The 12,949-nt window shown below is 30.9% G+C and overlaps 1 protein-coding gene across 1 annotated transcript; it reads right to left on the reverse strand.

The window, feature by feature from the left end:
- Positions 1–5,369: 5,369 nt before the first annotated feature.
- Positions 5,370–12,212, reverse strand: LOC120076055 (glutamate receptor 2.5-like). The gene is made up of 5 exons (XM_039029836.2): positions 11,205–12,212; positions 8,949–9,202; positions 7,607–7,904; positions 7,135–7,529; positions 5,370–5,795 (listed from the first exon to the last, which is right to left on the reverse strand). Exons 1-5 carry the CDS (start codon positions 12,196–12,198, stop codon positions 5,499–5,501), a joined length of 2,238 nt encoding a protein of 745 aa, XP_038885764.2. The 5' UTR covers positions 12,199–12,212; the 3' UTR covers positions 5,370–5,498.
- Positions 12,213–12,949: the final 737 nt, after the last annotated feature.

Consider the following 12,949-nt stretch of genomic DNA (forward strand, 5'->3'; position numbering starts at 1 on the left):
CAGATTGTAGGAGAGAGCGATACTGGAAAAATAATAACGATAATAGAAATAGTAGGAGAGAGCGAGATTCAAAGCGAGATAGTAGGAGAGAGCGAGATTCAAAGCAAGATAGTAGGAGAGAGCGAGATTCAAAGCGAGATTGTAGGAGAGAGCGAGATTGTTGGAGAGAGCGAGATCTATTGTATATTCAATTTTTTTTTATTGTAATCAATAAAGTTTTACCTTATTCTTTACCCTCACACTTTTCTCTACTATTCAATTATAGTCTAATGATTATTCAATTATAGTATAATAATCTAATATATTCAATTTATTGTATATTCAATTTTTTTATAATAATCTATTGTATATTCAATTATAGTATAATAATCTAATATATTTGTTATTGTTGTGGATTTTGTAACCAATTAGAACAAATTCTGTTATTGTTATTATTTTTTCATTAATGATTATTAGCTCTTTTTTCTCATTGGTGAAGACTATCTCTTTTTTTATATATATTTTTATGGAAAGTTCAAATAAAGTAAGGACTATCTCGCTTTCTCCTACAATCTCGCTCGAAATCTTGCTCTCTCCTACAATCTCGCGATAAATCTCTCCAACAATCTCGCTCTCTCAATCTCAATTTCGCTGAACATCTCGCTCTCTCTTACAATCTCGCTGAACATCTCGCTCTCTCTAAACATCTCGCTCTCTCTGTTATTGTTGTTATTTTTCCATTAATGATTGTTAGCTTTTTTTCTCATTGGTCATGTATATATGAAAAGTAATGATTACAATCTCGCTCTATCTATGGAAAGTAAATAAATTTTTTGTATATTCAATTTTTTTTATTATAATGTTGTACATATTCAATTTTTTTTTATTATAATGTTGTACATTTTTCTTTTCTTTTAATTAAGTTGTACATTATTCTTGTAATTAACTTGTACATTATTCTTTTAATTAACTATTACATTATTCTTTTAATTAAATTGTATATTATTCTTTTAATTAACTTATACATTATTCTTTTAGTTAAATTGTACATTTTTTTAATTGAGAAATAAATATTTTTTTTTTCAGATCATGGCTTTAAACCCAGGACCTGTTGATCTCGATGTTTTGTACAACCAGTCCATTCATTGATTATCTGTTGTACGGCGAGATCGTACTACTGGAGAAATATCTTGCAAGCGTCGAGAGGCAGTTCTCCAGCTCACTATCCCACTCCACCCTTAATTACTACCCCTACTGCACACATCTGGATTCTATGAGGTTGCCAGATTAGGATTTATTCAGTTGGATTGACATCTGATCACAGTCTTGGTCGAGAGATGGAGTCCCGAGATGCATACATTCTATATGTCTATTGGAGAGTGCACTATCACTCAACAAGACATAGAAGTGTTGTTGGGGTTACCTGTTGACGGTGAGCCGGTCACCGGAGTGATGTACGATCACTGGTTAGAAGTTTGTCAACTGTACCTCGGTGCGACTCCACCTGCCGACAAGATTAAAGGATCGAGGTTAAGTTTAATATGATTAAGAACACAATTTCGTGAGCTCACAGATAATGCAGACGAGGAAATCGTCATAAGATATCCACGAGCATATATATTACAAATTATGGGTGAAAGTCTATTTTCAGATAATTGATATTTAAATTCTAAATTATCAATTTAAAAATTTAGGTGGAGAGGAAAATTTTGTGTGACTAGGATAGCCACACATGTAGTTAGCCAGTATAGATACATGTTTGTGATGGAACTCGAGACTTTGACCAAAAAGTCAACATTTTGACTTTTTATGATTTTTTCCGTGTTGACTAATTTTGACCTCCCGAGCATGAATCCACATTCATTTTCTTGAAATTCAAATCACATTTGAATATAAAATTGGTCAAAGTTTGACTTTTCAAAGTCAAAACGTCAACTCTTTGACTTTTTATATCTTTGACCATTTTCATTATTTTCGAGCTTCCGAATATGAACGTATTCATATTATTGATATTTAAATCACATTTAAATATTAAAGCTGTATCTCTAAACTGAAAATCTGACCACTATATCACATATACTTGTCGGTTTCTCTCTCTTCACCTAATTCGAACAATTCAAATTATTCTATCATACTGTTCTAAATTTATTCCATATGAGATAGTAGGAGAACAATTGGTTTAAGGTCCAACCTATAAACTGAATCCCTCTCGGGCCAAAGAGAGGGTGGGGACCCTTATACAAGACCTAGGTTTTATACATTAAGATTAAGTTACCTAGGTCATCAATTAACGAAATAGTCAGTTTTATACATAAAACGACATTTATAACGTAAAAAGTGACTATTTCATGGTTCAGTCTTATGCAAACTCATTACATAGGATGCCCCCACTCACATATCTCTATATGAACGATTCAGGTTCACATCGTTTGTACTAACTACAAAGTGGGCCGCATCCATAGTGTCCCCAGAATAAGGCGCCCAACCTTATTCATGTACTATAGACCATTTTGGCTATATATTTGAACTTGATCCACATTTATATCACTATATAAAGTTCAAACTACATTAAATAGCCTCAGAACCTTAGTTTATTGGATTCAAGATTACAATTTCAATAACAACTTTATCGAATTTTTGTACGAATGGTCAAAACATATGCATACTTTGCCTAATTTTTGTACAAATGGTCAAAACATATGGCGGACGATAAGTCCTCTTATATGTTTTCACATTGGTGAGTGGCATCTTCCTGACAGGGTGATGAAAAAATTCGATTTTCAGCAGGATGTCCCATCACCTTGTAATACTGAACCCGTACTACATGATATTGACCTAAGGACTGGAGATTGGTCCGAAAAAATTGCACATTTGGTAGTACGATGGCGTGCAAGGTTTATTGCAATGGGGGTTTCTCTTGAACAGTTTGACATAGATGTCACTCCAGAATATATTCATTGGTATAATAATATCACAAGGTGCTACGTCACTCATCTGAGAGTAGCTGTAGGTCATAGGGTAAATGAATATTATCTAATTATTTTTAATTTAAATTTATTTTAAATATTGTCTAATTGTTTTATAATTCACAGAGATCGAAACCGTAGACTCCGTGAGGCTGCGAATGATCCGAACCAGGTTCTTGCTATATGTAGTGACAACCAAAGCTATATGGAGAAAATTCATTATATGTACGATATACCTATTGTTCCTCCACCAACTCCTAGATGTAGAGGATATGTTTAGGAAGAGGATGAGTTTGATGAGGTTGCACATAATGTGGAAGAGTTGCCCCCTATGATGTAGACGCAGAGTTAAATTGATTATGCTAGTCCGATGATGCCAACATTTGGTTCAGGACATTATGACTCAGAGGCTGGTCCTTCGTCTTCATACGTGCATGGACATGGTCGAGGTCGTGGAGAGCATAATGAATATTTATATTATGAAGCGTCTGCAGAGGCACTAGAGCAACATCAAGAAGAACCCTAGCAACCTCAAGTTCGAAGTCGACGACGACAACCAGCTCGAAATTGAGGATATCCGCCTTGTAGGACACATTGATTTTTGTAATTATTTTTATATAAATGAGATATTTAATTTAATTTAATTTTTTATTTTTATGAGATATTATTTTTTAATTTATTCTTTTTATATATTATGAATAGTAATTATTTTGATATAGAAGCTTTTAAATGTCCCTGACATAAATAGTAATATTAGATAGTCTAAATCTAAAAAGTTAGGTAAAAAAAACTTCAATATTCAAATTTACATATTTTAGATAATAATTTGGGGACATAATAAATCAAATCAACACTCAAAACCTTCACATGCAAGTCTATAAATAAGACTGTATTATTGATATAAAGAATAGAAATATCATAGTAGTGAGATCAAGATATTGATGGAGTTTTTTTATAAAAAATTATAAATAATAATAAAATCTTTATGATGTCAAGCAACAATAAAAAAACATAAGAATATGATGAACCAAAAAGATGAAATATCCCCATCTATGAGCAATAGCAATTAAATTCTAAAAGATTTATCCAAATGAATGTGTTTCCAAATGGGTTAGAAAGAATAACATATCAAGCTGGAAACTCCCAAGTTAAAAAGAAAAAAACTGGAAACTCTCGCTTTCTCTCAAAATCTTGCTCTCTCCGCTCTCGCTCTCTCTCAATATCTCGCTCTCTCAGATTTCGCTCTCTCTCAATATCTTGCTCTCTCCGTTCTCGCTCTCTCTCAATATCTCGCTCTCTCAGATTTCGCTCTCTCTTAATATCTTGCTCTCTCCGCTCTTGCTCTCTCTCAATATCTCAGTCTCTCCACTCTCTCCACTCTCGCCCTCTCTCAATATCTCGTTCTCTCAGATTTCGCTCTCTCCGATCTCGCTCTCTCTCAATATCTCGCTCTCTCTCTTACTCTTCCCTCTTTCGTTCTCTCCCAATACAAAATTATTTTTAATACATCAAATAATTATGAGTGTTATGAGGAAGATCTTTCATTCTCTCCACATCAAATAATTATGATGAAGGTCTCCGGAATGATAATTAAACAGACTCAATAATAATGTTAGGGCAAGGTCGAGGGTTCAAAGTTTGACGTACAAAAAATACGAAAGGGGAAGGTCGAGGGTTCAAAATTCGACCTATTTTTTTTAAAAAACAATATTTTTACAAATAGTTTGAAAACAACAATATTTTCCTAAATAGTTTCTAAAAGGACAATATCCTTTTAATTTTTCCCTCAAATTCTCCTAGTATTAATAATACGAAGAAGAAGAAAAGAGCAAGGGACTTCTATTGTTGTTCTAAGTGCCTTAGAGGCTGGTCTTAAATAGGCCCATCTCCTTCGAACTTGTTTTCCCTTGTCGTAATTTTTCTTTTCATTCATTTGGTTGTGTTTATGGTTTGATTGTGTTTTGACCTTAGTTTGTAAGGTAAACTTTGTTTTATTGCAATTCAATACTTTTTAAAAACGAAAGAGAGAAGAAGAAGAAGGGAGGAGAAGAGGAAATAGGGAGAGAAAGGTCGCATACTTGGCTAAAAAGAAAATTAGTACAATTTTCCAACTCATAGTTGAGTGTTAGATAATCTTTAAAACCATTTTTTTTTAAATCATTAGTTTTTGAAAAGTATCGAGATTAGAATCCTATTTTCAAACTCAAAAGGCAAAATATCCAAAACATAATTTCGTTTAAAATGGCTTACTTGGTCAAACTCACATATTATAATGTACAAGTATCCAAATATTTTAATTCAATTAGCTTTTCAAAAATAACACGACCATCTAAGCTAACACCCAAGGATCAAATTTCAGGTATTGAAAAATTTTCAACATTCTGGAATTACTTAAAACATACCAAACACTCCATATTTTATTGATTCAATGACTCACATAAAATAAACATCACATATTTCTAAAATAATAAAAGAAAAATTTATCCAAAAAAATAAAAAAAAATCTAAAAATAAAGAAAGAAAGAAAAAATGGAAATTAATAAGATTTGTAGTCTAAATGGGGCTTTGGGCTTTGGATGTAGCGGGCTGTTGTTTGATCCAGCCCAACTTCATCAAGATAAGACGAGCGGCGGTAAATAGAAGAGCCCCAAAAGCAATGGCACCAGCAATTAGGAATAAACCGGCGAAGGGTTCGGGTCCTAAACCCGACCCGTCCGGGTCGTTGTCGTTCAAGGAGCAGTTGAAAGTAGATAGTAATGTGGACTCCAAGTCTGGCATTTCTCTCCTTTCTATCAGCTCTGCAATGGAGGCCGATATGTCCACCGTCAACGGAGACCCTTTCGGGAAAGCCTATCACCAACCATATTTATCGTTGCATAACGGTAATTTATAATCAATTTATTTAGCCTATAAATTTTAATATGCAGCAATTTATAACGGTATGATATGCACTTTTACGTTTGTAATACTTTACTCAAAATGCCGTACTATTCTCGTCAAAACTAGGTTTCATGTTTTTTCCTTTTTTAATATAATGACTTGTAAGTTATAAACATATTTAACTTCTAGTTAGATTATTAATCAACATGCGTGAGAAATTTCATTAAATCTTAGTAAATTTTGTATAAAATTTCAAAGTAGAAGACTAAATCATTACAAGTTTTAAATTGTAGAAACAAATTACTATAAAATTAAATGTCATAATGGCTTCCTAGTTTATAAACACATTTGATCTCTAACAAGTTCATATTAATCAATAAATGTAAGAAATTTCCATTAGAATTTAGATTGCTAAGATCCTATTTATCAACTATTTGGTTTTTTTTTGTTTTTGAAAATTAACTTTATTTCCTCTCATTTTCTTACCATGATTTTCATATTTCTTTAGTAAAAGAGATGCATTTTTAGCCAAATTAAAAAAACAATACTACTTTTTTAGTTTCTAAAAGTTGTTTGGTTTTTTAAAACATTGATAGAAAGTATATAACAAAGCAAAAATTTAGAGATGAAATGAACGTTTGTAGATTTAGGCCCCATTTAGTTTTAGTTTTTTGTTTTTTGTTTTAAATTAAACCTATTTCATGCACATTTCTTACAATAATTTGCTTCTTTCTTAGTTACAATGGTTGAGTTCTTAGTTAAATTTTAAAAAAAAAATAATTTTTTGAAAGTTATTTTTTTTAGTTTTCAAAATTTAGCTTGATTTTTTAAACTATTGGTGAAAAATAAATAATAAATGAAGAAATTTAGAGATGGAAATAGAGTTCATAGACTTAATTTTAAAAGACAAAATCATTACTAAACTGGGTCTGAATTTTTCAAAAACAAAAAACTAATGTCCCGGTTTGTAACCATTTGATTTTTTTGTTTTTAGTTTTAGAAAATTAGGCTTATAAACACTATCTACCTCTAAGTTTTTTGCTTTGTTATTTATTTTTTACCAATATTTTTAAAAATCAAATCATTTTTTTTAATTTTAAAAAAGTAAGTTTTTAAAAGTTACTTGATTTAGTTTTCTAAACTATCGGTAAAAAGTAGATAAAAGAAAGGAATAAATTTTGAATGTAAAAGTATTGTCTTAATTTTTAAAAACAAAAAACTCAAAAATCAAATAATTACTAAACGGGTGGTGAATTGTTATAAATTTTATAACCATTAAAACTAAAATAAAGGGAAGGGAGAAGCTTACAAAACCCATGCCGACGAGCTTGAAGATGGTGGCTTGGGTGTAATATTTGCAGTGTTTTGCAAGAAAGACTTTTGCATGGGGACCCGAGAAGAAAGCTGCTTGAATCTCTCCCTTTTCCAAAGCATGTGGGAACAAATCCACAGACGGAATTTGCTTGATTTTCTCTGGAGGAAGTAACAACACTTGTGACAAAAATCTCACCATTACTGAGTTTTTGTTGCAACCCACTGTGGCATTCTTCAGCCTTAGAGTTTCTATGTCCAGAAACCATGGTTGGGACCTCGAGAGTGTCATCATCGACGATAGACTGGCCGTGAAACTTGCCGTTATTATAAGGATCGCAAATAGCCACGGCCCCAACACCATACGAGCCAACCCATTCTTTACTGGTTCTCCTATATGTATGTGTACATTCAAATATTGATATAATTGAATTTACTGAAATTTATATGAACGAATGAACTGAACTTACTATGCACATAAAAGATGACGGAAACGGAGAACCAAAGCATGTTTCCAACTCCTTTCAATGCATCGTTATGCTTACGTTCAATGAGCCAAATGGAAGAACTCACAAAAACATGCATGGAAAGCATAATGACCCACATTTTGGCGGTGAAAGCTTTCATGAAAAGCCATAATTTCGTCCATTTCAGTGGCTTTTCTTTCACTATCATCACTGCTGCATTATCCAAATATGGCTCTGAAAAATCCACGTACTTCAATCGATCTGCAAATATTCCAAAATCTCCCACTGCTCCATCAAAATCCTGCATTTGTTTTTCAAAAACACTTTTTAGACCATTTAAACAAAAGTCTATATACCTTCCACCTAACATGTCAAAGGTTAAAATCCTCCATGGAAAAAAGAATCTTTAAAATTCATTGGGTAATCATTTGACTTTTCAACTAAATTTTAAAAATAAAATAGATTTTTTAAATTATTGTTATTATTATTATTTTAGTTTTCAAAATTTGTTTTGCTTTTGTAATTATGATACTTCTTCCATCTCCTTCAATTGAAAGACTTTTTGTAATTATGATATACTTCTTCCATCTCCCTCGATTGAAAGACTTTCCTCTAGCTAGCCTCTCCTCTAATCTTTCTAGCTCCACTATAATTACTCTCTTTATTTATTCATCAATGAAGCTTTTTTGAAGTATCATTTTCAAAAAAAAAAACTTGATTTGGTTTTTGAAAACATTGATAGGAAGTATATTTTCGTATATATATATTTTAAATGCTAGAAAATATTTTCAAATGTAGTAAAATGTCAGAGTCTATCAATGATAAACACTGATAGACACTGTCTACAGTGATAGATGATGATAGTCTATTAATGATATGACATTTTGCTATGTTTGTAAATATTTTGGTTCATTTTTCTATATTTGAAAACAATCCCCATATATAATATATATATATATATATATAGGAATATATTTTTATACACTTAATTTTCAAAAACTTTAATTCTCACAAACGTTGGACTCTTAAAAAGTATATTTGTCAACCGAAAATTTAAAAATAAAAAATAAAAAAACAAAATGATTCCTAAACGGATTTAAACTTTCGAATTTGATTTAAATAAGTTACTAAATTTAAAATGTGTGTCAAATAAGTCAATCAACTTCTCTATTATATATATATATAAACTTTTAATTTTATATTTAATAGGACAAAAATTGAAATTTCAAAATGATACATCTAAGTTTTGGTTTAAAGTTAGCAAACCGAGATAAAAATATAAATAGTGAGAAACTAAGGGTTTTATTTATTTATTTTTTGGGGGGAAGAAAAACTAAGGTTTTACCTTGGTATAGACTTTTTTTAGCAAATCGTCGTAAGGGCCATCGAATGGGATGAAATTGTATGGTAAGAAGTAAGGCAAATTGGTTGCAACTGCTTGAAATACGGCAATGGAGAAGCCAGAAATATGAGGTCCATCTGTGTGATTGTAGTTCACTCTTACAAATTCTTTGAAGGCAGCTGTTGTTGGAACGCCAATCTTCAATGCTTTGTCTCCATAGCTAAACTCCCATCCTTTTGGTATCGTTTTTGCATTACCTGCATCATGTACCGTAAAGATTGTGACATCTTTTCATCTTTTCGATAAAAATATGGTTTATCTCCATAGCTTGGTAGTAGGTTTGAAAGGAGTCAAATCATTTGTAGAATGTATCTTTTTTAAGATCAGGTATTCAGGATTGAAGAAGATGATGATTGGTATCACTAGCTGAAGTGGGAGTACGTAACTATATCCTTTATGTCTGGGGGATAGTTCCACATAGCTTACCTATACCTCGAGGCAAACACAGATCAGTAACAGTTATTTTTCTGATGGTTTCATGTTTTGTTATTTTGTTGATTTTATAGGTTTCATGTCGAATCTTGGAGTTTGCCAAGAAGATCAAAGATAACAGTTTGTACTAGCAGTTGAGTCTTAGAGTTTGTCAAGATGATAAATTTTGTTGTAGTGGGAAGCAAGATCGTTTTATCTCCAAGTGAGAGAATGTCGGGATTGTAGAAAAAAACTCCACGAAGAAACATGCATGCATGGATGGAATATATATATATAACTTTGACTTGAGTCAAAATTAGAAAGAAAAATAATTTGATGGCAAAATCTGTCTTGTGGCGGAGAGTTTTTCTTTTGGGTTTGAGAGTTCTTTCTTTTTTTTTTTTTTAAATTATTAATTAATTAATTAATATTTTATTTTAATTTTTTAATTGTTAATTTCAAAATACCAAGCTGTAGTATAGGAAATAAAATTGTTTGCGTTGAGCTATTTGGGAGAATTTTGTAGTACGAATTTAAAACATTGCAATTTTCACCTTAGTAGAACCAACAATTGCAGATGACTGGACGTAATCTGCAGTTTTGAGCTATATTTTTCGATGCCGTTCTCTTTTTCTTTACTTTTATGATTGTTAATTTTTTTGGCTCTAACCTGTGGGAGTGAGAATTTTAGATAATTCACAATTCACATTTATTTATATCTTATTATAAATTCCCAATAGTTAATTATAGAGAGTGATTTGAGAACGAAATTTATTTATAGAACCAAAACGTATTGAAAGATAAAAAGTAACCAAATAAAAAAAATAAACTAAGTATTCAGGTATTTTGACCCTCCCAATCCTAAAAATATTCTCAACCCCTAATATGTCTCTTTACAAAATATTGCCACATTTCCTCATTCTCCTAATTAACCCCTATTCAAAACCAAATTCAAAACAAAATCTCCCAAGTTGGAAAGCTACTCATTTTGTAATTACTATTACTTTAAATTGAAGGATATCCTCTAACCTCTTTTAGATTATATTTTGCATATAAACTCTTTTCTAGCTGATTTACTCTATTTGAACCTATATTAGATTTGGGGTATATGATGAGGGTACTAAACATGTGTAAACTTAGTTGAATATTCAAGTGCACCTATTAGTTCCACATATTTGCTTGTTCCTAGTTAAAAAAAAAAAAAAAACTCTCCTAACTAATTACTAATATACCCTTATAACATCCCAATTAATATGCCTATCATTTAGATACAAACTTAGGTCACTTATTGAATGAGAGTGATGTTTTTCATTAGAAATATAGAAGAATTAAAACTTTTATTTTAGATGACTTAATAATTGTCCTGCAAAGTATTTTTGGTGTCCGAGTGTGATGAAGATATTATGCATGTCAACCTTAATTGAGATACCTTGATGCAACTATTGATCTCCCTACCTTTTATATTTTGTTAAAAAAATAATTGCCATGTCACATATATTTCATTTATCATAATTAATTTTAACATTCATCTAAACAAAAAGGAAAATTGAAAAATGTTAAAACTTACAAAACTAAATTGAAACTTTGAATCTGGAAATGCTCCAACATCACCCACTAAAATATATATTTAGCATTAATTTAATAATGACTTTATTGTTAATTCTTATGCAAATAATGGCATTATGCTCTTTCTTTAGGAATATGCTTCTTCAAATCATCCGATATGATGCATTTATATTAAACATTTCTAAAGATTTTATTTTAAAGAAAGGTTTAGGACATACTAACCTGGCCAAATGACTGAGGTCGATAAATCCATCGTGGCATTTCTGGAACTTGTATTATTCCCCTCAAAAAATCCAAACTTGGGTGACCAAAATGCAATCTGTTTATAGCTTCTGCCAATAACATTAATGATTTGGAAAGTAGGTAAAGTTGACAATATGCAATTCTTAAAGCTCACAATCCCACTCAAACCTTCAATTTTACTTCTCAAAACTTTTTTAGGCCATTGTTCAATCATTCCATTAGGGTTTCCTTTCAATTCATCCAAGACAGTGGCAATGGCCCAATATGCATCATAAGCTCTAAGTGCATAGATACTTGGGTCACCTTGTCCTTCATCCTCAGGGAAATTAGACATATAATTCCTTCTAAATTTGGTCCTAAATTCCTTGAAAGAATTTTCATTTTCTTCAAAATAAACCTTACACCCAATAACACCTTGCAAATTAGTGAAAGTAGATGAATATAAAGAATCAACAAGATTGGCTATCTCACCCCCAACAATCCATACATACCCATTTGCCATCATGTTTAATTTTTTGGCTTTTTTGAAGAGAAGGGTAGCCAGTTCCGTTGAAGATTGCACTAAAACAAAAACCCTATTGCTATTAGTGCTAAGGTTCATTAGCTTTTGTTCAATTAAAGGCTCTGGATCAAGTAAAGAGAAAGGAAGATGGTTTTCAATTTTTGCGTAGACATCTTCAAGTGAATTGGAGAGGAGGTTTAAAATGGCCATATTGGTGGAGAAGCCATTTTTCTGTTCATAAATTACACTGACTCTTCGCCAATGGAAGTTGCCAATTGTAGATGTGATGCATTGCATTTCGTGGGTGATATCGTTTGACATTTGAATGAACGTCGGCGGCAGCAGTTGATTTGGCGGCCATGGTGGTGGTACTAAGGAAGATAAAGATAAAGATATAATAGGGACATTCATGGAGGTTTTATTAAGCTCAAAGATTAGAGATACCTCCTCCATTGTTAATGTTCCAAACATAGCTTTTACTTCCTTGTTACTAATTAAATCCAAACCTGTTACAAATATAAAATAAAATGGTTAAATTTAGTTTAAATTACCAAAAAAAAAAAAAAAAAAAAAAAGAAAACCCTCTTTAATTTTATAACTTATCACAATGTTTCATTTTTACCCTTTAATTTAACATTGAAATCTATTTTAAAAAAATATACCTTCGAATTTTTAAATGGTTAAGATGAAAATTGATTTGAGAACTAATATGTAAAAATTAAAATGTATACATAATATTATTTTATAGAAGATTAGGATCGTAGTTATTAATTTTTCATCCCAAAAGACATTTTCTTAGTTTTATTTATACAATCAATTTATACATGTGAATCAATTGTACACCGTTTAAAGTATGTTTTAGATATTTATATATTAGTTGTCGCGTTAATTTCCATCTTATTTTAGAATATATTTTTTGAAACACATTTCAATTTTTTTAAAAAATATAAATATAATAACATCAGGATTGCTTAATTGATAAAGGCCGAGTAAAAATACAAAAAAGAGGTTAAAGAAAATCCTTCCAATTAAGAAAAATAATGGTAACATCATAATTACAAAAAAGGTTAGATTTAATACACTAATGATAGAAACAAATTTTGAAACTACAGGATAAAAATGAAACCTTATAAATTCTAGGGACATAACATAAATCTATCTCAACATTCGTTAATTTTACTTACAAATACCTTGAAAGGATTTGTTAATTCTATGATACTTT

The sequence above is a fragment of the Benincasa hispida genome, chromosome 4 (assembly GCF_027475165.1).
Source record: "Benincasa hispida cultivar pf3 chromosome 4, pf3_genome.v1.1, whole genome shotgun sequence".
In the NCBI taxonomy this organism is placed as follows: Eukaryota; Viridiplantae; Streptophyta; class Magnoliopsida; order Cucurbitales; family Cucurbitaceae; genus Benincasa; species Benincasa hispida.

What these genes read in the sequence shown, in the direction of transcription:
- LOC120076055 (XM_039029836.2), bottom strand. Translation starts at nt 12,198, where the DNA reads ATGTTTGGAACATTAACAATGGAGGAGGTATCTCTAATCTTTGAGCTT. An exon ending in TAAAAAAAGTCTATACCAAG is followed by an intron (nt 7,905 to 8,948) that starts GTAAAACCTTAG and finishes AAACAAATGCAG; the next exon opens with GATTTTGATGGAGCAGTGGG. An exon ending in AGCTCGTCGGCATGGGTTTT is followed by an intron (nt 5,796 to 7,134) that starts GTAAGCTTCTCC and finishes GGTTGGTGATAG; the next exon opens with GCTTTCCCGAAAGGGTCTCC.